Genomic DNA, 25,465 nt, shown 5'->3' with positions numbered 1-25,465 from the left:
GGCTAATGCTCCCATAGTCAGAGATTTAAAAAATCCACCAACAAACAAATTTCAGGTACCTAACCCCTAACCCATCAGGTCCTTTCTAGTTAAATAGAACTAGTTAAATATAACTAGAAAGGAAAAACAAACCCAGTTTACAGGTGTATGCTCTGTAAACTACATTTATTATCACTTCTGTGACCAAGATCCTTTTCAAATAGAGCAATGCTGCTGTTGTGTCCTTGAGCAAGACACTTAACCCACCTTGTCAGTGCCAGTGTCCAGCAGGCCTCACCTCTGTCAGTGCGCCCAAAGGCAGCTGTGGCTACATCGCAGCTCATCACCACCAGCGTGTGAATGACTGATTGTGTTGTGAAGCGCCTTGGGGGTTGTAGAAAATATTAAATAGAAGTCAAACATTGTTTGTTAAATTTATTTAAATATTGTGTGCTCCCTAAGACACCATTCTGTTAATGGAAGAAAATCATACGTTTGTTTTGTGAAAATCTACTGATTTATGCACAGATTTGCAGAAATAAATCATACAGCGATTATCCATGAAGTCACAAAAACATGATACCATTCTGGGGGTTATTGTTTTATTGGACCTAATCTGGGGCAGCTAAGATTGTATTGCGTCTCTTTTATCCCCCAAATAAATGACGTTAGTATAAAACTCGCTCTAGTATCAAAGAGTACATGTCTTACCTATAAATTCATTTGCTTAAAATTAATAATCTGATTTTTTTTTTTTGTAAAATGAGAAACAAAAACTTTTAGTCAGCTAAAACAAAGATTAAAATTAAGAGGCCCACTAAAAACAGCACTACCACCTATTTGTGTACCTCAATCCGCAATGTCTAGTGCCAACCTCCCTCCTCATCCCTTAATCACTTCAAGACTTACATAGAAGTCGACCGATAATGGTTTTCCTTTTGCAGATACCAATGCTGATATGTAGAGGTCAGGCCGGTCACTGTTACTAATTCTAAGAGCTAATACAAACAGCTAATACTAAGAGCTAATACTAACATCTAATTCTAAGAGCTAAGACTAAGAGCTAATACTAACAGCTAATACTAACATCTAATTCTAAGAGCTAATACTAACAGCTAATACATCTAATTCTAAGAGCTAATACTAACAGCTAATACTAAGAGCTAATACTAACATCTAATTCTAAGAGCTAATACTAAGAGCTAATACTAACATCTAATTCTAAGAGCTAATACTAAGAGCTAATACTAACATCTAATTCTAAGAGCTAATACTAACAGCTAATACTAAGAGCTAATACTAACAGCTAATTCTAAGAGCTAATACTAACATCTAATTCTAAGAGCTAATACTAACAGCTAATACCAAGAGCTAATACTAACATCTAATTCTAAGAGCTAATACTAAGAGCTAATGCTAACAGCTAATACTAACAGCTAATGCAAAGAGCTAACACAAAACAATTTAAGCTGAATTCGTTTTTGAAATCTGAACTTAACCAACTGGTAATCTGAATTTTGGGCACTGCTCAGTGTTAACATCAGATTTCTAACTAAAGTTGTCATGGATTTTGAAAATTACAAAATAAACACTTGTGGATTCCACTGCTGATTTAGGGAAGGATGGACATTTTGTGGAGGAAAGTGATTTTTGCAATAAGAATTTAAACTTTGTTGATTGCATCCAGGACTGTTTTTCATTAGTCTTTGATCAAACAACACTATTATACCTGGGAGGACATCTGTCCCGCCTTTCATCTTGAATGAGGCTGAAATCTATTAAAATATAATTAGTGTAATGTAGTTTTTAGTTACTTTTCCAACATGAACATATTCTGAGACACAGCAGCATATTCATGAATATTAACCAAGAGGAGATAAGACCTTTCGGTGTTAACTGCTGACCAATGTCCTGCATCATCTGCCTGAAATGTTTCCAGCAGAACAAATGGAGCCACGACTGAAAAGGATTTTCTGACCCCCTTGTTTCCACCAGAAGATGGCAACAGAGCCACGTGAATGAGTTTCTTGCCAAATGCAGTGAGATTTTGAGCTTTAAAATACAGCAAAAACATCTTGATATTATCCCATAATCCTCTTAAACTCAAAGACACAAAAGACAAAAATGTGTGTGCCATTTATGAAGAACTAGAAACCGTCGTCGTCTTCCTCCGCTTATCCGGGTCCGGGTCGTGGGGGCAGCATCCCAACTAGGGAGCTCCAGACCGTCCTCTCCCCGGCCTTCTCCACCAGCTCCTCCGGCAGGACCCCAAGGCGTTCCCGGACCAGATTGGAGATGTAACCTCTCCAACGTGTCCTGGGTTGACCCGGGGGCCTCCTGCCGGCAGGACATGCCTGAAACACCTCCCCAGGGAGGAGTCCAGGAGGCATCCTGACCAGATGACTAGAAACCAAATCAAACAAATTAAAGCTAAATGGACCGAGTAAAGAAAACTAAAGGTTTTGTGTTCTTTCTAAGAATCTAAATTAAGAAGAAATATCAGATAGATGGACGGACGGACGGACGGACGGACAGACAGACAGATAGATAGGCGGGTGGGTGGGTGGATGGATGGATGGATGGATGGCCGGCCGGCCAGCCAGCCAGTCAGCCAGTTATCTATCTATCTGGTGGCGATGGAGTGGGCGATGGTGGCACAGGAGTTAAGTGCTCGCCCCGTAATCGGAAGGTTGCAGGTTTGAGCCCTGCTCAGTCTGTCACAGTCGTGTCCTTGAGCAAGACACTTAACCCACGTTGCCTGCTGGTGGTGGTCGGAGGGACCGGTGGCGCTTGTGCTCGGCAGCCTCGCCTCTGTCAGTGCGCCCCAGGGCAGCTGTAGCAACATTGTAGCTTATCCCCACCAGTGTGTGAATGTGTGTGTGTGTGAATGGGTGAATGACTGATTGTGTTGTAAAGCGCCTTGGGGGGTTCCAGGACTCTAGAAGGCGCTGTATCAAATACAGGATATCTATCTATCTATCTATCTATCTATCTATCTATCTATCTATCTATCTATCTATCTATCTATCTATCTATCTATCTATCTATCTATCTATCTATCTATCTATCTATCTATCTATCTATCTATCTATCTATCTATCTATCTATCTATCTATCGATCGATCGATCGATCGTCAGGTCCATAAATATTGGGACATCGACACAGTGCTAACATTTTTGGCTCTATACACCACCACAATGGATATCAAATGAAACGAACAAGATGTGCTTTAACTGCAGACTGTCAGCTTTTATTTGAGGGTATTTACATCCAAATCAGGTGAACGGTGTAGGAATTACAACAGTTTCCATATGTGCCTCCCACTTGTTAAGGGATCAAAACTAATGGGACCATTGGCTTCTCAGCTGTTCCATGGCCAGGTGTGTGTTATTCCCTCATTATCCCAATTACAATGAGCAGATAAAAGGTCCAAAGTTCATTTCAAGTGTGCTATTTGCATTTGGAATCTTGCTGTCAACTGTTAAGATGAGATCCAAAGAGCTGTCACTATCAGTGAAGCAAGCCATCATTAGGCTGAAAAAACAAAAGAAACCTATCAGAGAGATAGCAAAAACATTAGGCGTGGCCAAAACAACAGTTTGGAACATTCTCAAAAAGAAGGAATGCACCGGTGAGCTCATCAACACCAAAAGACCCGGAAGACCATGGAAAACAACTGTGGTGGATGATCAAAGAATCCTTTCCCTGGTGAAGAAAACACCCTTCACAACAGTTGGCCAGATCAAGAACACTCTCCAGGAGGTAGGTGTATCTGTCAAAGTCAACAATCAAGAGAAGTCTCCACCAGTGTGAATACAGAAGGTTCACCACAAGATGTAAACCATTGGTGAGCCCCCAAAAAAGGAAGGCCAGATTAGAGTTTGCCAAACAACATCTAAAATAGCCTTCATAGTTCTGGAACAACATCCTATGGGCAGATGAGACCAAGATCAACTTGTACCAGAGTGATGGGAAGAGAAGTGTATGGAGACGGAAAGGAACTGCTCATGATCCTCAGCATACCACCTCATCAGTGAAGCATGGTGCTGGAAGTGTCATGGCGTGGGCATGTATGGCTGCCAGTGGAACTGGTTCTCTTGTATTTATTGATGATGTGACTGCTGACAAAAGCAGCACGATGAATTCTGAAGTGTTTTGGGCAATATTATCTGCTCATATTCAGCCAAATGCCTCAGAACTCATTGGATGGAGCTTCACAGTGCAGATGGACAATGACCCAAAGCATACCGCAAAAGCAACCAAAGAGCTTTTGAAGGGAAAGAAGTGGACTGTTTTGCAATGGCCAAGTCAATCACCTGATGTGAATCTGATTGAGCATGCATTTCACTTGCTGAAGACAAAACTGAAGGGAAAATGCCCCAGGAACAAGCAGGAACTGAAGACTTTTGCAGTAGAGGCCTGGCAGAGCATCACCAGGGATGAAACCCAACGTCTGGTGATGTCTATGTGTTCCAGACTTCAGGCTGTAATTGACTGCAAAGGATTTGCAACCAAGTATTGAAATATATAAGTTTGATTTATGGTTCTTATTCTGTCCCATTACTTTTGGTCCCTTAACAAGTGGGAGGCACATGTGCAAACTGTTGTAATTCCTACACCGTTCACCTGATTTGGATGTAAATATCCTCAAATAAAAGCTGACCGTCTGCAGTTAAAGCACATCTTGTTTGTTTCATTTGATATCCATTGTGGTGGTGTATAGAGCCCAAAATGTTAGCACTGTGTCGATGTCCCAAAATTTATGGACTTGACTGTATCTATTGTCTTTTCTCCAGAATTCCTGGCTCATGAAATCTTCGCCCAAACATGTTTCCATTCGAACTTCTTTCAGGTCTTCAGCAAAGCTAACTTCCTCAGTTTCATCCACATTTTTCCAAAGACAGCAACTTCCATCATCAACCCATTATTTTGTCTTTACATTCTTGTACTTTTGTAAGATTTGTAATGATCGGAGTTCTCAGAAAACAAATTGTTGAGGTCCACCGTATTTTCATCCTGTCCAAATGTTAGATGGTGAAAATGAAAGCATGGATGGAGCTGCATTTGTAGGTCACACAAAGGGTGATTGACGGTATCATAGGTATGCCACTTTGTAACTGATGGGTCAAGAGGGACCGGAGGCCAAATGGGAGTGGCGGTATATATGCCGGAGCTTCAAGGGAAGATCAGTGGGGCTGTTTGTGTATATACTAGGAAAATGCTAGTGCTGGTAACAGTGGTTCAGTAGATGGAGGAAAACAGCACCTCCAAATCTGAGACCATGGTTCTCGACCGGAAAAGGGTGGCTTGCCACCTCCGGGTCGGGGGAGAGGTCCTACCTCAAGTGGAGGAGTTTAAGTATCTCGGGGTCTTGTTCACGAGTGAGGGTAGGAGGGATCGGGAGATCGACAGGCGGATTGGTTCGGCGTCTGCAGTGATGCGGACGCTGAGCCGATCTGTCGTGGGGAAGAGGGAGCTGAGCCAGAAAGCCAGGCTCTCGATTTACCGGTCGATCTACGTCCCAATCCTCACCTATGGTCATGAGCTTTGGGTAATGACCGAAAGAACGAGATTGCGGATACAAGCGGCCGAAATGAGTTTCCTCCGTAGGGTGGCCGGGCTCAGCCTTAGAGATAGGGTGAGGAGCTCGGACATTCGGGAGGGACTCGGAGTAGAACCGCTGCTCCTCCGGATCGAAAGGAGCCAGTTGAGGTGGTTTGGGCATCTGGTCAGGATGCCTCCTGGACGCCTCCCCGGGGAGGTGTTTCGGGCATGTCCTGCCGGCAGAAGGCCCCCGGGTCGACCCAGGACACGTTGGAGAGGTTACATCTCCAATCTGGTCCGGGAACGCCTTGGGGTCCTGCCGGAGGAGCTGGTGGACAAGGCCGGGGAGAGGACGGCCTGGAGCTCCCTAGTTGGGATGCTGCCCCCGCGACCCGGACCCGGATAAGCGGAGGAAGACGAGACGAGACGAGAGACGAGGAAAACATTGAGAATTGTATGTTTGGACTCAAGAGCAGCTTTCAAAAGCTTGAGAAGAGGACATACGGACAGCAGACCGGATGTAGTAGTGCAGGTGGTATGAACTTGTTCAGTTTTTGTGGGTGCTAGCATATTGTAGGGTTGGGGTTAATGATATGGTGGATGACAAAGGGGCAGCAAAGCAACTAACTGATATAAGCTTGGTCTGGGGAAAACTGAAAACAAGACCATAAAATGGGTAATGAAGATGAATGTCTGGCATTCTGGTAAAGGGGTGTGTTGAGGAGGACGGGAGAAGGAGAAATGAGGAGGTTGGGTCATCCAGTGTGAACTCTGTGGGAAAAGGGAGGTGGTTGCAGGGGCGCCTCCAGAAAATTTTGATGGGGTGGCCAGATGCATTGCACCTTTATTTGTTTTTATTAAAAAATCAGTAGGTATCCAAAACCTTTAACTTAAATTTTACAAACACACAAATTTTAGAAAAACACATTTCAGTTATTTAAAATGTTATCCCAAATTTAATAAAAACAATTTATTTTTAGGGTAATTCACCTGTTGCTGTGTTAAAAAAAACTAGAGATAAAAACTTATTTAAAATGGTGAGCTGCAGAAACATGTATTTTTTAAATTCTGATTATTTCTTTAGTCATTAATTGTAATATTTTATTTTGTTTCACAATTATGTCTTGAATAAACGAGATCAATATATGGTTTGACTGAATATTAATATGATTTGTTAACACCAGCTTTTCCTGGAATGGACGTGGAATGAGACAAGCAATGAATTGGAGCACGGTTGGGGTTTCTGGCACTGGGATAGGGAGGAGAATTTATGGGAGAAAAGTGGGAAAGATGAACAGACTCCGGATCGGTAGGTGGCGTGGCGGTAATGCACTTTAAGCTGTTTACATCCCGCCATAAAAACCACAAAACTAAAAGGAAGAAGAGGCTTTTATGTTGAAAAGGCCAACCGGAAGCCCGAGTTTTACCTCTGGTTGTTGACCACGGTGCTAGAGCTGAGGGAGCGACCCAGCTCGCTGCCACCTCAACATGGAGTAGCCAGGTCCTAGCGTTAACTACCGAAAAGCGGATTCGGTAGAGAGGAGTACCCGGTGCCCTGTTCAGAATTCACCATCAGAAACTCTCGCAAATGATACAGCGGCCATTTTCCGCAAAGTCCAAGTGAAGTCCGGCTTTTATTAGAAAGATGGCGAACGACTCTCCGGCTAAAAGTCTAGTAGACATAGATTTGGCTTCATTGCGGGTGAGTGCTGCCGACTGAGCCAATGTTTTTCTGCTGTTTTACCGTCTTTTATTAAAAATGTTACATAAAAACAGACTTCTGTTGGATTAGCGAAGGCTAGCCACTTTAAGCCTGTTAAAAATTGTTTCTTCGTGTTGGAAAATGACCGTTGAGACACAGCGAGGTGTTGCCAGCGTCTGCTTTTCCTTTGTTCGAGATGCGTTTGGCATGAGGGAAGAACAGGGCGCAACAGCTGGCTTGCAGTGGTCAATATTAATACATTTTTGTATTTGTAACATGGGGTTTGACCTAATCTGTTTGCGCTTTTCTTTTCAGGATCCAGCTGGGATATTTGAGCTGGTGGAGGTAGTTGGAAATGGAACCTATGGACAAGTCTACAAGGTTGGTTGGAGGCGCAGCGCGTGGCCTGTCTTGTTTTCACAGTGGAAGTAAAGCACAATCTGGTGTTTTTTCTTTGGAAGTCTAATTCCTAAAAAAGTGACATCAAGCTAATGGGTTTGAGGCCTTCTGAGAGAGGTTTATGTGGAAGGAGGAAACACATGGACGAGTGTACTGGAGCAGTTTCAAGCTAGTGTTATTGTTACCAGTTAGGCTAATGGCTGAATCAGACCATTTACTGTCTGCATCACCTAGCTTACATCACCTGGCTTTACTGACAAGTAGGGAAGTGTGGATGGAGAAGCACCATCAGTTCCAAGAGAAACGCTTCCAGCTGCAGAAACTCATTTTTTATTAGTTGAGGATAAAACCAGTAAATTTCATGTCATGCTTAAATCAGTGCCTCTTTTCCCAGTTCAGGGAATGAGAATCCTGCTTTCAGGACCATCTGCTAGTGGTGTCACATTTCCGTGTTTAAAGTGAACATTGCTACTGTTGAAAGACATCTCCAAGGAGGGAAGCGGACAAAAACATCTCATAGGGTCTTGTGTTTTTCTTATCTTATAGTGGAAACTCTTGACATTTAACAGCACAAAAATCTAGTTTTAACACGCCTGGCTTTGACTGTTAATAGTCTTACGGATTTAGAAGGAAAAATAAAAGTGACAAACTAAGCTGAGCATTAAATTCCAGCAGCCCACAGTGCTCCACTGACCTGCATTCAATCCCCCCCAGCATAATAGCCTCCCAGCATCTCCCCCTGCCTCCAAACACATCAGGCTAGTGTGACTGGATGCTGACATGCTATCTTCTCACCAGATAGGTTTAAATTGAATGTGTGGGATAGAGAATAACATCTTCTCCCCCTTTTTGTCCCTTTAATCTCTTCCCCCATTCACTGTTCAGTGCTAATTCTATTTGCAAGTGCTGCCACGTGAGAATGCAGCTCCCAGAAATGGGCAGATTTGCTTGCAGTTGACACAAAAACTTAGTAGCTTGCATGGGATAAGAAAAATCTGTCTCCAGCCGAGTCCTTGCCAAGAGCTGGAGCTCTGCAGCGGTGGCTTGCTATCGATCGGCTGTCGATCAGTCCAGTGGCGTTAACCCTAATGTGCAGTGAGAGCATGTGCTGCAGAGAAGAGGTGGTGGTGGTGGTGGGAGGGCTGCAACTGATAGAAGAGCAGCTGTCCAGTTCCAGACAGAACCGGCCTGCTGCTCCTCACAAAGCTGGGCTTGTCTCCGTGCTCGTTTGGGTCTCTCATTCTGTCAGTCACTCGGACCCACAGAAAGGAGGTGTTTGTCTGCGGGGGTTTCAAAGTCCATCCGACTGAATAATCACAACAGCCTCCCTCCCAACTGAAACGGGGAGGAGTTTCATCTCCCTCTGAGGCTTTTTCTGCTTTGTCCAGTGCTCGGTCACAGTTAGCAAGCCCCGTTTTCAGGAGGCACAATGTGACCAAGGTTCTTCACACTCTGAGATTTGGTAACTTTTGATTCCTCTGACATGTCTCCCTTTCAGGTGGATTTATTTTTTGTTATTGAAATTAACCTCTGAGAGTAGAACGTCCCAATTTCCCCCAAAAAGTTAGATTTGCAAATCATTCTGAATGTTTAATGCACTATTTTATATGGATCTAAATCTACCAAGCTATTTAATGTCATGATTACAGATTTGATTATAATTATAATCAAATACCAGTAGTGCCATTTTCATAGCTCTAGTTTTTGTGTTTTGGACACAAATGTAACTGTATTCACTAAAGTTTTGATCAAACATTTTAGGTTTTCCTGTGACTGATCAGAATCTTAAAACAACAGATTCCTTCATCCATCCAACGCAAATATAATCTGATGGCTTAACCTAAATAAACATTTACTTACAACACTTGGAACCAGAAAAGCATTCTCACTTACTAAAAAGCTTTCTGCAGTGAGCTTGCTGTCGAATCTTCTTTTGGATAGGTTTTTCATACTCCTGCATGGTTTATAACTGATGAATTAGGTAGTGGCTAATGTCGGCTAATTAAGCAGCCTACCTCTAGTCTCAGGTTTCTGAATCACTGCTGCAGATTTTGTTCAAAAAGGCCATCAGACAACCAGTTTGCTCTGGTAATACAACATATGTTTTTATTATGTTTTTAAAAATCTAGAATAAGAATTTTGTCAACTTTTTCTTTTCAAGCATCTGTCAGTGTTGTGTTAATAAAGTTTCACCTCTAATGAAAGGCAAGTACAGTGAAAACTGGGCGTGGTGTCGAATGCAAAACCACAGTTCTGCCCATAAATGCATAAATCCATGTGTTCATTCATAGTTTTGATGCCTTCAGTGAGAATCTCCCAATGTAAATGATCATGAAAATAAAGACAACACATTGAATGAGAAGGTGTGTCCACACTGTTGGCCTGTACTGTATGAGCAGTGTGCCTCAAAGCAGTGATGCACACATCCTTGCACATTTGAAAATGCATCCTTTTGCATAAACGGTATGCATCATACCCTGGAAGAAAGTCCTGGTTCACTGAGAGGTTCAAATTAGAAGTGCTGGTTCTGTACCCACTGGTACCTGCCCACTTAAAGCTCTGGTCTCGCCAAAAAAGTCCCAACGATACAAACGTGAATACAACTGTGACTGAAGGAGTGCAAAGATGCACAACAAACTATTTATTCATGTCAGGAAACGACAGGAAACAGGAGTTTAGATGTGGTGACTGGAGGACGACAAAGAGGACACATTTGTTTGTGTTAAAAATTCTCTGAAGTACATGGATACTGGACTGATGAAAGATACCGCAGAAAAGCGCTACGTCCTCTGCTGTCCTAGTGGAGAAGTGCTTCACAACATTCACGCACCAACGGAGAAGTAAAAAAGGAAAACATCTCAGTCAATATATGTGTGTGTGTGTTTTAGTGCCAACCTGCTGGTGCTAGACTAGGCTTAAGGCTCCCGGTTGCCATGTCAGTGTTCTTGTTGCCACACTGAGCTGCTGGTGCTCTCAACCTGCCCGCTCTGTCAGGTGGGCGGCCATCGCCCCTGGAGACACGCCAGCTTCTGAAAACACAGCACAGCACTTTTTTCTGACAGCCATAATGAAAATTATGTTGCGGCTTAAAAGCCTTTTTTAAATTACCTAATTTTGCTCTGGACTGAAATGAAAGCTATAGTCTATGAAGAGATTGATCAGATAAAGTTGTGTGCAGCATTACCTGCAGCCCGACATGCTCTCTTCCTGAAGGGTTTGTCTTACTTGCTGTGAAATGAATTTGTTGCATTTCTGCATGCAAATCTGATCCCAGGGCAGTTTGGCGGATTTCTCAGAGATTCTTTGAGTAGGAGTTGCTCGTACGTTTTACTCGACATCATCTGGAAACGCATGGCTTGTCTCGCACTGTTCTTGGATTACACAAAGAGATTCTCACTGAGCTTCTCCTCCTGTTTATTAGTGAAACCTAGCTGACCGAGCTGTCTTTAAATAGCAGGATTTAAGAAAAAGCCACTGAGGAGAACAGAAAATAACAACTTCCTCCAGTCGTCAATATTCCCTTTTCTCTGCAGTATAACTACACATATACAGGCTTGAGTTGGCAGCCGCTCACTGAACTGTCTGCTGTGCATTCACGGGGTGTACCAAAGATGCACCCAACCGTTTTCTCTCACTGAGATGTGCCTTGTGTTCATCTGGTGTGTAAAATATACATCAAACTGACAAGATTTTCTCATAATTAAATCATTATCAGCAAATGGATCATTTCTCTATTTAATTTGCACTCGTAGCAGGCTCTTCTAGCATCCTAATGTGACATATAATGATGTCATGAAGACAAATTTCCTACAAGAAGCTAAATTATTAGGATTTCTGCAGCTGAGCAGCTTTTGTCCTTTGTTTACTCTCCCAACCTAAGTGGCAGCCTCGCCTATGCACTCGATATAAGAAGGGTTGTCCTCGATGGGGGGGTGATCTATGCCTGACAGGCGCGAGGGTGGGAACTGCTGCTGAGAAAGGAGTGAAGCTCCTTCTGCAATCTGTTAAATGGCTAGTAGGACCATCTGGTGGTGGGCCAGGTTGGTATGTACCCAAGGGCAGTGGTTAAAGCTGCAAAGTGTTTAAGAAGTTTGTTTGGATTTTAAGAAAATATTTTTTATGTGAAATCGGCTGCACACATACTTGGCGTTTCAAATAAAGTAATTGGTAAAGGTGCGTCAGTCAGCTTGATAAATCAAGGGGTGAAGATTTCGCTGGTCTGCTCAGGGCGTTGTGCCTACTGATGACATTATACAACATGATATGCTGGACGTTGGTACATAGATCTATAAGATTTTGGGTGGTCTGAGCAAATTGCAGAAGCAACGGCACGTTAACATTGAAGAATTTGGTTAATCCAGACAAATTGCGGAAGTTACATTGGATTGTAATGTGCTTGGGTAGCCAGATTTCCACAAGATGGTAGTTTTTACTGGGAAACATGGATGGCGTGTACGATGAAACGGTCTTAAATTTGTAATTGATATTTGTCCAATGAAAAATCCCAGACTATACTCAGTATACTCAAAGTAATTTATTCATTTAGGGAAAATATGTTTTGGGGGATTCATGTGAAATTGGGCACTGTTTTAAATAAGCTTGTTGACCAACTAGTAACATAAGAACAAACAAAAGTATAAAATAGATGCACAAAACGTTTCGCTTCCAAGTGTCTCTTGTGAGATGAGGGGTTGGCATGTTGGAGAGCGGAGAGTAATGTTCTCATCAAGAACATTAACTCATTCACAGAATTCAAAAAACAACTCAAAACTCACTTCTTCATAACCACTAGGGTTGTCACGGTAACCAGTGTAGCGGTAAACCCTGGTAAAAAAGTTGACACTAATAATAACCGTCTTGTTTTTTTAAAAACTATATTATCTTGGTGGATTACCGTGGCTGCGGTGTAGGCGCGGTGACCCTTACCAGCCACCGTATCATCTGCTGAAGTTGCCGGCGGCACATGCGCGCTTTGTTGTTTACGACCAAAACTTTCTTGAAGCTAAAGCTGAAAAAATGGCCAAAGGAGGAGACGGCAGTGCACAGGACATTTTTTATCCCTCAAAGAAGACAAAGTCGGAAGTACGGGCATTTTTTGGATATTTGAAGAATGCCGAGGGACAGTTGATAGAAGACGGCTATCCTGTTTGCAGCACGTGCAGAAAAAGTGTCTGTGAAAGGCAGCAACGCTTCAAATCTCATGACACATCTGCGTGACCATCACCCACAACTCTACAGTCAACGCAAGGCAAGCTAACATTACCGTTTTAGCTAAAATGCGTGATCTGAGGATTTGGGTTGAGGGAGAATGCAACGAGTCGCAATATAAAGCAGCTGCAGCGCCGCTACCTGCATATAAACTGAGTCACGGACACCCCCATGTTGAAATGACTTATGCATTACGGGACTACCAGGGGCAGATAAGAGTTGGTCTCTCTCCAAGAATAATTATGAATTTAACAATGATTACTGCCTGATGACATTTTCCCAAATCTGCAAAGCTCACTGGAACACAAACCGAGGACAATATTTTCCTGATATAGGGTTTATTACTCAAATAAGGGTAAAAAAGTATCTGATTAGAAAGCTACTTGAGTACTGAGTATCAGCTGATCTAATATTTTTAAAAGGATGACATCAAACAGACAAAAAATAAGTTATGGGCAAATATTGGTACTTTAAAGACTAAAGGGGGAAATATGTAAACAAATAAACAACATAATTACAAAATAACACATTTTAAGCTAAATTTAGACACAAACTGAAGACAATATTTTCCTGATATACAGGGTTTATTTAGTTGTCTGAAAATGTGACACGTTTAAAAAAAATACCGCGATAATACAGAAAACCATGATAATTTTGGTCACAATAACCGTGAGGTTAAATTTTCACACCGTGACAACCCTAATAACCACATATAAACTTTGAATTTTAGAGTGCCTGGTTTGCTTATGTTTACATATGTTTACTTTGTTTTATTGAATGATTTGTGTTTTTATTCTGTACAGTGTCCTTGAGTGACCAGAAAGGCGCTTTTAATTAAAATGTATTATTATTATATCAATGTGACTGTTGCTAGTTAAAAAAAACATTTCAGTAAATGTTGCTACCAGTGGAGCAGAAAGCATGCGATCTCTGCGTGAATCCTCAGACTTTGATTGCCCTTCAGTTCATTCCACTGGGAGAATGCAATGCCGATGCCAGTTTTCTGGCACTGTCGTTTCTGGATCTGCTCGGGGTCCTGCGCCTGCCGATGCTCATTTTCAACAACATTTCGATATTTCCAGAGATTAAAGGGAAAAATACACATTGTCACTTTAAAACACCCACATCTCCAAAAGGTTTATTCAATTATAGCATCAACCTTGCATTAAAAAGTTTTTTTTGGCAGGAATATTGAAGAAGTCTCTTCATAAAGTCAGTCACTAGAAGGGCTAAATTTTGCTACTGCTGGTCATATTAATGCTTCTAACTAGTCAGCATTTAAAAACTAATAATTTTATATGATCTGGTTTCAGTTTCAAAAGTTGAAGTTTTTTTTATCTTACCAATATATTTTGGTTTTGAGGGCTCATACTAGTCGTCGTATATGACATAAACACTGTTTTGCAAACAGAAGTCATTCAGATAGTAATCCACAATAAATAAAATCATAATTATTGATAACATTCACGCAACAATAAACTGAGGAATTTTAATAATGACCCATTAATGCTCATTTAAGAACTTTTTCTTTGAAACTTGTTCCTAAAAAAAAAGTAATTTCAGTCAAATCCTTTCAAAAACAGAACCCAGAAGCAGTTGCACTATGGTTCTGCTTGCCTAATTAATGACTGTTGAATAGAGCTCCCTTGTTAAGATCCTAGCAGCCTGGCTGCTGATTGGCTGTGTGGCCTTTAGGTCAGAAACCGGGGGTGTTGAATGCCCTGCAGCCAGGACTGGGGGGTCATGCATTGTGTCAGACTCGACGTTGTTTTTCCTACAATGAGCCAGATTGAATTTATCCTGGTTTGTATTTCAAACTCAAACAGTATTTGAGTCGTCTGTGGTTGGCAGCATCGTTTCGACTCAACAGCGCTTCTCACTCCCCCCCCACAATGACCCTCACTTTAATTGGTGTCACAAGACCTGTAATGTCCCCTGACTGGTCACTCTGCCTGAACAAAACTTTCTGTGTGCGTCTGTGCAGAAACGCCACTGTCTACTAATCGAGTCACCCCCTCGTCTGAATGATGTCAAGATGAGACACATTGTATGATTCTGTGTTACTGTAGCTGGGAAGAATACATTGAAGTTTGGACGATTGGACAAATTTATCGATTATCAGTGATAGCCCGAGACCTTCGCTGACCATTTTTTAAGGGTGATATTTTTTGCTTATGGATTAGTCTTGCAGACGGGACATTACACACATCCGGGTCAAAGCAATGTCTCTTTTACAAAGGTCTTTCGGAGTACAAATGCATCACCACAAAAACGAGGTCCCTTGTGATTTCAATGATGTATTTCAATATACAACCATAACAGTAGATACAGTAAGGGCTTTTGTCAAAACTCTGGAAAATGCTAATTAATGTCCAACTTACCGAAAGCCTCATGTCAAAGCCATCTCCAACAAAAACTCTTTTCTTCTAACAACCCAACATAATGTCACTGAAAATGGGCATTATAACAAAGTTTTCATCATAACTTCTGTTTTGGCTTTTAACTTAACAACTATTGGCCAATAGGTCATACATTCCTTGAACCAATTGTGAAGCAGTATGTTGTTGCTGATGCATCAAAAGCCAGTGAAATTCGAAAAAGCAATTTCATACAAGAACTCCCTTTGGTCGGCTTCCGCAAGCTAAGTATAATTGTGATTGGTGAATTGCTGTGCGTCAGGCCCACAAAATGTCTGAACGTCACCTGTCGCTTGTGCCTTTCCAATCACAGCCCTCTACTGGCTTGGTGGGCCAGTCACGGCGCTCCCATCGGTTTCATGGGCAGAATATACTGCAGCTGAGAAAAACAACAAAGATGGCCACGGCTTGTTTTAAACAGCTTTGGCATCAACTTTGTACTATTTACGCTTGGGCCTTTCTTTGAGTCAAGAGCTGATATAAGTGCTTAAGTCCTTTATTTAGAAAAACGATGCATTTGCATCTTCAGTGGAGTATGGCGGACTACCTTATTATGCTCTCGTCTTCCTCTGAATCTCCCATCTTTGCCTTTGTTACGTCCACCCATGTTTCTCCTGGGATGCAGCATATGAGAACTGGGTCAGTGTGCTGGATGGATGCAGCAGCAAGAAAATCAAAGAGCTTTAGAGCTGAGAGAGGCAGAAATAAGGCTCAGGAGTGTGTGTCATGCTGCTGTGGATTGATCACTGCTAACTCCAGGATTTATCTGATGCATGTTGTAGAAGCTGTAGAAAGAGGCGTGAGTGGAGATGGATTGGTAAACTTTCAGAGACAGATGGACCCTGTGAATCTCTGTCCACCCACATACTTACACTCAGTTCAAATGTCACCTCAAATCTTCACTTGACCCATGGTCAAGGTTGGGCTCATCATCTTGTCACCAGTGACCTTTTTTAAAAGCCATACCATGGCATCCAGCAGTTCTAACTCACTGTGTCAACTACTAATACCAAACCATGTTTGTGTACATAACTTGGTAAGCAGCACATTTCTAGTTGCAGGTATGGGCTGACCCAGCCTGCATTGTATAAATGATTGATATAGCATTAGGCTGTGTGGAGATACAAAACAGCACTCCTTTGCATTCCTCTGTGTCTGATAGGTCTGAATCTACTGTAAAACATATACCCCTTGTTTTTCAGCCTTTATCTTAAAAGTGTAATACACCTATATTACACTGGAGTGTGTCAGTATGGTATCAGGAAAAATGTAGACACTAACTTACATGTATGTGAAATAATTGGAACGTTCATATTATCCAAGCCACTCATGTCAGTAGCTTATCGCCTTTCACTAATGATTGAGCTCTCACAAAAGCAAACTCTTTGTTTTAGGGTAGTGTTTTAGTTCATATCTTTAGCTCAATAGACTCCAAGCCACTCTGATTTAGTGCTGAGCTGGAGAAAAGCCAGCTGAACATCTGGCCATGGTTAGGAGAAGCTGTGATGGTGGGAGTAGAGTTGGAGGCCAGAGAAGGCCGATTGATAACATAGTGCCTCAGATAACCTCCTCCACAACCACGCCTATCGGGGATGGTTGTAGAAGCCCTTTTACTGCAATGTTTGAACAAGCTACTGCTAACCAGACGTCATATATCGATGTTTATGCCAGTAAAAGTTAGGTCCAAAATGAAAATGATAGGAGGAAAAGCTGTAGATATGACGATCTGAAAAGTATTTGCTTAGTGAATACACATCCGGGGTTTCCATTGGTTATAAAAGTGTTTACCTCCTCATGTTAATGGAGTAATAATTTATATTTTGATGGTATGATGTCATTTCCTGTCATGTTTACAAATATTACTGCACATTATACAGAGTTTTTTTTTCATTAATATCGAGAGGCACAATTTAAAACTGTCATGGTTCATTTTGGTATAATTGTTTTCATAGAAACAATTAGAAATATTGAGTTTTATTGATCCAAAAAATAAAACGGAAATTAAAAGAAATTGGATGACTAAATTGTGACAAGGTTAAAAATTATTTTCTAAATTAACACAGGTTGAAACAAAAATCATATTTTTGTGGCCTTGCAAAGTCTTATCAACGTGATGATTTTGACGTTCTTAAAAAGTTTGGATAGCCCTGATTAAGTGGATTTAACAGCACTCAAGTGCAAAAACTTTAGACCGCTTCAAAAAATAATGGCACCACTTTGCCGCAAGCTGAGGTGGCATCAGGGAACCAGTAGTCATTAATAAGTGGTCAGCCTCTGGAGGTAATGTGGTGCAATCATGTGTTTTTCACACAATTATGCTATGGTGGTATAGAGGGGGTGTGCGGATGGTCTACGTGTGATTTTTACTCATGACTTAAAATTGCGTGAGGGGATCAGTAAACAGTGTAAAGTAACCTGTATGCTCCAGAGACACAACTCGGCACGAGAATGGTGGCGTTGCTCGACATTCTTCTCAGTTTTATGGCTTTTTGTCAAACTCTGAACTAGAGCTGAAACGATTCCTCGAGTACCTCGAATAATTCGAGTACAAAAAATCCTCGAGTCAAATTCTCTGCCTCGAGGATTCGTTTAATTCATATTTAATTAATTTATGGCTTTGCAATCGCCCGGGGTCATGTTTCACCCGGACCGAAATAAGTGACGCACATGCCCACTGGACTGAATGCACACGCGAGTAGCGAATATAACTTAACTTTCTCTTAAGCCATGGCGGACAACTTGAACCCCGGTGGAGTGCGAAAAAGACAGAAAATGTCAAAGTTGTGGAACCATTTTTCACGTCGTAAGGTGGAAAACGTAGTCCAGTATAAATACAGTAAAATGGATTTAGCCTAGCACAACACCACATCCTCCATGCTGCAGCACCTGTAAATGTCACTTCTGCAAGCGGACTCGGAGCCTCTACAAGATAATGCTTTTTGGCCTGTTTTTCTATATTTTCAGCGGACTCTGCGACTTTTTCGTTTGTAGCGCTCAGTTTCAGCTCACACCGTACATCTGGTAGCAACACGTCGGGCTTAAAATGTGCTAAAAATAGCAGTTTTTACACAACACGTCGGACTTTTTATTGTGTTATTGATGTCTGTTGTCCCTCGGGGTTTCTGCAGGAGGACACGGGTATTTATGAGTGGCGGAGGAAAACGAAAGAAAGTAAATACATGTTTTGTGATCAGTATAATTTGACAAAACCACAGCAAACATGCTTTTGGCAATCCTTGTTAGTGTGAGAAAAAAAGTGTGGAAATTAAAACGGACGTGTGTTAATAGGGAAACAGCCGGCGAGCTGTTTGCGCCGTGAGCGGTTCTGGTTCTGTTTGGGCCGAAGCCGCTCGCATGCGTTATCCTCCTAGTTTTTGTCTGACTTGCAGGCTAGCAGATTCTCGCACGAGGGGAAAATCGGCTCAGGTTTACTTATTTTTTGCACAGGCATTTGTTTACTGTGAAGTAAAGTTGAAGTGCTGAAGTTATGCAAACTAATTTTGAATAAAACTTGAATAACTGGCAATTGCTTGCTCATTTTAAGAGGTCTTTCATAATTATAACATGCTATTTGATATCAAATCAAATCACTTTTATTGTCACGTCACATGTGCAGGTACACTGGTACAGTACATGAGAGTGAAATTCTTGTGTGCGAGTTTCACAGCAATAGAGTTGTGCAAAAATACAGTAATGTAAAAACAAGTAAAATATAAAAATGGCTAATCTAAGTATACAAATGAATAAAGTAAACAATAAGATAAGAGATATAAAATGTACAGAGGTTGGTATGTGCAAAACAGTGGCATTAATGTACAGTATGGAGTGTGTAATGTTGGAACTCGGTGGAGCTCGCGACGAGGCAGCCATACTCGGCGCCATCTTGGCTCATCAATATATGATATAAAGGTTTACAAACACAAAAGGGTAATTTATTAGAGTACTCGATTAATCGAAAAAAAGATTCGATAGAGTACTCGATTACAAAAATATTCGATAGCTGCAGCCCTACTCTGAACCAGAAAATGGCAACGAAACAGAAGGCAGAGAACTCCAGAGCAACCAGTGACTCTGCCCCCTAGCCATTCAGCAGCCAGAATCACAAAGCCGGCCCAGCTCAGCCTTGCCAAATACTTCACTGGAGCAGGGAATAAAATTGGGCGTGGAGAAGTTGAGGGAAAATACTGAATCATGGCCGTGGAAACTGTGGTTGGGCCAAGCTACTGTACGTCAGTCCGAGTTACTCTGAGTAGTGCTCCTGGAAAGCTACCTTTAGGACAAGCAGCAAGCTAGTGATAGCAAAGCCTGCTAACTCTAGAAAATTGCCGGTCATATATTTATATCAATATAAAAATTACTTGGTCATCTTTTTTTTTTGTAAATATCAATATTACCTAGTCGTACCACCACTGTGTCGCTTATATTTAAATAAGGATGCTGCTTTCGAGGCCTCAAAAGTGTGCACAGCTCACCTTTTAAAACAGAAATGTTTCACAGTAAGCCTCCTGTGATGCTGAAGATTCCCTGAAGGAAGTGATGTAATTAAATTCTTTCATGTTTCAGTAGCTCAAACAAATATGTCAACCAGGCTACGACTATTAAACTCAAATCGCTAAAATTGTTCACAAGATGAATTTCAAAACCTAATGGGCTCTTAATTTCCTTATGGAAGTTTTCAGAGCCTCATGCTTATGTTGATGGAAATTTGAACATGTGTAACAAATCTAAGAGATACATTTTGCTCAATAGTTTCTAAAGCCAAAATACTGAATAAAAGGAAGCTTAATGATGACTGTCAAATTGAAAGTCTGATTTAAAGGTCTGATATTTAGTGGAAGTCAAAGTCCAAATGTTTTGATTGATTCTCCCTCCCTAAACACCCGACAAGAGGTCTTCAAACCACACGTTACTACTGTTCAACACTTATGGATGAAGTTTGGTTATTGGGTTGCCAGCTCCTTGGAGTTTCGTGAGTTTATGGATTTATTTAGATGAAAATTTCTCTTCAAAACAGCATTCATCACGCCTGAAATGTATTTAGCTGATTTATTATCGATTACTTGTGCCTTTTGGCTACAACTTCAAAGCTACCACATGGTGTTTGCTTTATTTCAAGTGCAATAAATGGATCAGGAAGGGGTATAAAAATTCACTATTGAACTTGACTATAAAACAGCCTTTCTTGTCATTTATTGTGCTAATAAAATGAACCCCCCCTGTTCTTTTGTGGCATCGGTGAGATAACAGCATGACCTGGATTACTGTTCAGGTTGCCATTATAAGATTTTAATTGCAGTTTTTCAGAAAAAGGCTAACGAGTCATCCAGGTCAAAAGGTTGCTGTAGAAGGTCGTGCCAACGCCACAAGCATAGTTTACCAAAATCCAATGGATACCCAAGATGGCAACAATGAAGGAGGAAAGGTCATCTTTTACTAGACCTCAAACTGAGCTCCAAAAAGGAGTGCTTCATATGTTCCTGTGTGTACCTTCCATTTTTGCTTATATTGATACGGCTATTTTCGTGTTTTACTCATCACTCTCTGGGTGTGTTGTCATTGGACGATTGCAGACCAGAGTCGTAGATTTTCGGCTACTGCTTGAAGAATGTCTGAGGCTGGATTTGGTCGTGAGAGTGCTCAATAAGCCGTCAGTGGGCCAGTCACTCTGGACGACCTCAGACCTTCAAATGTCAACTCGGTTCACAATGAAAGATTAGTCCACAGCTACAAAAAACAACGTGAATGGGGCATGTGAAAATCTGAGTGGAAAGCTATCCAAACAAGCTTGTCTGTTCGAAAAAGCAGTTACTGCGTCGTGTTGCTTTTTGAGATCTTTTCGTCGTCTTCACAATGCCAGACCGGTTCTATTTAAGTGATTTCTTACTTCTTCAGGTCTGGTAGTAATCAGATCCAGGTGTGGCTGGTAAAGTTGAACTCAGTTTTCCAAAAATTAGGGTTAATTGCAATTAATCCTTGGTTTAACGACGGGGCAATTACATGTTCACGTGTTGGTTTGGGTCTCTTTACTCAGGTTGTCTGATATTGAAATGTGTTTTCTGATCTGAAACTTTAAAGCCTGACTTTAATATTTGTGAATCAGAGTTTTTGACCGCATGAGGAGTTTTCGTGTATGGACAGCTATGGTACACGTGAGACATCGGCATGACGTCTGCTGCTGAGTTTCTTGTTTGCACCTGTGACCCGTTAACCTTGGAAAGCAGTCTGTGTGTGAACCGGCCGTTTCTGGGAAGCTGACGGCTATCGGCTTCTGTGATGTTTTTGCATTGCTAACATCTGGGATCAAAGTAGAGAGGATTAAAATCACTGTAAAGTGTCCCTCTCTTCCCCCAGTGAGAGGAGAGGGGCCCCCTAAGCCGGCATGGTGTTTATTGTCACAATCCATACAGTTTCAATTGACTGTGGAATGTACTGGTTAGGGCGACAGCACCGGGGTTGCTGCAGCTTTCCTGCAGACGTATCGCTGTAGTGTTGTCCCAGAGAAAAAAGGGGGAATACCCGCGTGGGCCAGCTCCCAGAAATGCCCCATGCTTTATCTCCTCTCTGGGTTTGGGGGGGGGGGGGGGGGGAGGCCTCTATTTTGGTCCTTTGTTTGTTTAAGGAGTGGCAGCAGGGTGCTAGGACAGCACAGGAGTCTGGGAATTGCTCTCATTGTTTAATAATCAGACAAACGGGTTACTTTTAAAGGTTGAGTACATAAACGTCTCTAGTACCTGTCCCTGAGGTGGTCTGCATTATGTTGAAAAACTCCAGAAGCTTTTACTATTTTTCCATTTGTATTTTTAACCCTTTGATGCATGAATTATAAAATCTTCAACCATGATTTTTTTATCCATTTGTTTCATTCATCCTTGGTATGAATGAAACAAATTTCAACAAATATTTTTTGTAACATTTAATAATTTACAAATAATTTATTACTTGTCCACCTCAGTGGACAGCTCAGTCCACTGAGTGGATTCTGAACATGAAATATGTTTGCTTGACTCACTGAAGTCCAAATGGAGTGGCTCAAATGCAATAAAGTCTTCAACAGCTGTGCTTAATAGCAAAAAAACAAAACAAAACAAACAAAAAAACAAACAATTTGAGTACCTGTCCACTGTAGTGACCATTATGCATCCAAGGGTTAATTGAATTCACCGTGTAGAGAGAACATGTCCACTCACGCTGTTGTTCTCCTCAGGGACGACATGTCAAGACTGGACAGCTGGCTGCCATCAAAGTCATGGACGTCACAGAGGTAAGCCTAAACAAGTCAACAACAATAAGAAGACCAAGTAAGCATGTGCAATATTGCTCTCAAATTCCTTAAAGATACAAAAAATATTTTTAGCAAACCATAATCAGATTACCGTCTCAACCAACAGTTTGTTTACATATTTTTCTGCTTTTGTAAACACTGATGTTGGACAAAATCTATTATTTTATGTAAAACTATGTAACTTTTAAATTTTGACTATCCTGTATCATAAATATCTGACAAGATGAACAGTTCTTTACAAGGACGCGACTCTCATTGTTCATTTTGAAAACCTGTTCAAAAGATTCAGTTAATTTGGCGCATATGTTCATCTGTAGCAGAGATAATATGTTTAATGGCATGACTGTCAAACTGTGAGTTCTTAACTCATTCACTGCCAGCCGTTTCCTGATCGGTAAAGCCCTTCGCTGCCAGCGTTTCTCACCATTTTTACTGGGGTTTTTTTAAGAGTCACAGAACGTTGCGCAATAGGATGATGTCGACGCCAAAACAACCAAAACAAAGCGGAGACTCACCTCTTACATCAGGAAGAATCTGTGCGTTTCGAGCTTTATCCGTTCTTTCATAAACCGTTGTTGAATTGTGATCGGCAGACGCTTTTCCGGTTCACGCCTCACTTTTTTTTTACAGGAACAGCCCAAAACGATCTCCTAACACATGGATTTTCTGCTTCCTGATCACGTGACGTGTGATTTATGCGGATGAAGATCGGCTTCAGAGCTGAGATGTTAGTTCTCACGGCGCGGGGGGCTCATTCCGACGCCCACATAGTAAAAAAGTGCGAATGACTACTTTAGTCGTCAGTGGCAGTGGACGAGTTAAACAGCTAATCACAAAAATGAGAAGAAATAGTTGTTAAATGCAGGGTTTCCCTTACATAGGCGTAGCCGTGGCGGGCCGCCAAGGCTGAAATCCCACCGCCACGCCTACAACATCCCAAGTTTTATTGTTTTTTTTTTTTTTTTTTTTTTGCGCCGTTTCCCGAAGAAGCAGCGGGAACTACTGTGTTGTTGCTTGTGATCACAGCCGGCAGGTAGCAAGGAGGAGGAGGCAGGGCAGGGTGGTTACAGCTATGAGCGTACGGATAAAGCATTTTTGACGAATACGAGCAAGAAACGAGTGTAAAACTCGGAAATATCTGTAATCGTGCTGAATGAAATCCTCATTGGGTAACTGACTGTCTTCACGCTCTGTGATTGGCCAGTCAGATAGAGCGCCCGGCCCTCCCTACACACAAAACTGCAGCCGGGAGCTCAGTCGACTCGGCTCGGCCCAGGCATCAACGCACACACACACAGACAGTAAAGCCGGGCGGACACTGTGCGACTTTTTCACTTTTTTGAGCAGATTTTCCACTCGTGCGAGAATCCACAAGATCGGGGCGAGTTTTGCGCTGAGCGTCGTGTAGTGTACAGGGGGTTACGAGAGGCGATTAACACCACGTGACCAGCTACCGATCAGCAATCTTGAGCTCGCACGGACTTCTGGAGTGTTTAATATTTATCTCGTTCCTCATGAGGGTTGAAGCGGCGCAGCAGCGGCTGCGACCCAAAAAGTATCAGAACCGCTCACGGCGTATTCGCAATCCTGCATCAACACCGCTCACCCGCTATTTCCCTAATAACACACGTTGTTCGTTTTTATTTCTACACGTTTTTTACTCACAAAGATTGTCAAGAAAGCGTGTTTGTCGTGTTCATGTCAAATTAAACTGATCACAAAACACAGATTTACTTTCTTTATTTCGTTTCCTCATCCAACCACCATAAATCCCTGTGTGTCCTCCTGCTGCACTCCAGAAGGACAACGGGCAAAACAACACAAAAAAGTCTGACGTGTTGTGTAAAAACTGCTATTTTTAGCATATTTTAGGTCCGACGTGTTGCTACCAGACGTACAGTGTGAGCTCATGACTCGTGAGATCTACCCTACGCTGAAGTCGTACAGTTAGAGCTGAAGCTGTGTTACGAGTGAAAAAGTCGCACAGTGTCCGCCCAGCTTATTATAATGTTCATTGTAATGCATCTTGAGAGAGGGTGCTCGCTGCAGAACTACAAAGGCGGAGCTGCACCATAGGTGGAGCTGCACCAGAGTCAACCCCGCCCATTCACGCAAACTCAGCCTAGCCCACTGACTTCCGTTTTTGTTTTCAACTTTATCGCAAACTGACCTGACCCACATGAATTACGGCTGTTACTAGTTTACAGTCGTTAACGCTATGTTCTATGCTCCAATTAAACAAGATAAATATAACTTGCTACATGACAAAGTCTGAATATATCCCGAAATAAAAAGGTTTCTCGTAGCGAATATCTGCCCACAGCCGTTCTAACAAAAGTCCTGTACAACAGCATGTAACCCCTCCCTGTGGGTTCTGGTAGTCCAGTGGCAAGATCGTCTGACTTACGTTTTGCTTTCCCCTCAGCTGATGCTGGTTCGATTCTCGGTGGGGTCTGCAACAATCTATTCAGCCAGCTGAAACATTTGATTTGTTCATATTTTAGTTGTAATGTTCATTTTCAGCAAAATATTTATGTCTCTACAAGTTCTTTGAATTTGGTCGTTCCTAAACAGCATTTTAGTTGAAACTCTGCTCACAGATGGACTCACACTGGCTAAATAAACGAATGAATAAATAAAAAAAAACACATTAGTCATTATATGTTAAACGGCATACCAATAAATTGTTGTAAACATAGTACTGGCAAGTGTAGCTAGAAATGAGGAAAAGAGATTATAGAATATTTCCACTGCTGGGAGGCGAACCTGCGCAAAACTGCATGTCAACCTGACACCATCACCACTACACCACCACATCTGATAAAAAGTAGGTGGCGTTACATTTTATCATGTTATTTGGTGTGTCTTTGTAGATGGGATGTATGATTTTTCTGGCGGTGTCTCAGTAGAAGTCATTTCAGAAATAATTTGTC

General features: G+C 41.8%; 1 protein-coding gene across 7 annotated transcripts in view; it reads left to right on the top strand.

The window, feature by feature from the left end:
* The first annotated feature begins 7,005 nt into the window (after positions 1 to 7,005).
* LOC107381112 (mitogen-activated protein kinase kinase kinase kinase 4) overlaps positions 7,006 to 25,465 on the top strand; it is a 37,906-nt gene continuing 19,446 nt past the window's right edge. For all 7 annotated transcript variants that reach the window (XR_011516234.1, XM_054743122.2, XM_070544175.1 and 4 more), the window contains exons 1-3: positions 7,006 to 7,226; positions 7,542 to 7,607; positions 22,455 to 22,511. Coding sequence is in view for 6 of the 7 variants with exons in the window: in XM_054743122.2 (XP_054599097.1) it covers positions 7,170 to 7,226; positions 7,542 to 7,607; positions 22,455 to 22,511 (180 nt within the window). In the remaining variant the exon portion in view is untranslated. The remainder of the gene's footprint in view (positions 7,227 to 7,541; positions 7,608 to 22,454; positions 22,512 to 25,465) is intronic.

This window comes from Nothobranchius furzeri, chromosome 14 (assembly GCF_043380555.1).
Source record: "Nothobranchius furzeri strain GRZ-AD chromosome 14, NfurGRZ-RIMD1, whole genome shotgun sequence".
Classification (NCBI taxonomy): Eukaryota; Metazoa; Chordata; class Actinopteri; order Cyprinodontiformes; family Nothobranchiidae; genus Nothobranchius; species Nothobranchius furzeri.
The sequence above is the reverse complement of the archived record's forward strand: the minus strand, read 5'-3'. Positions and strand labels throughout refer to the sequence as shown.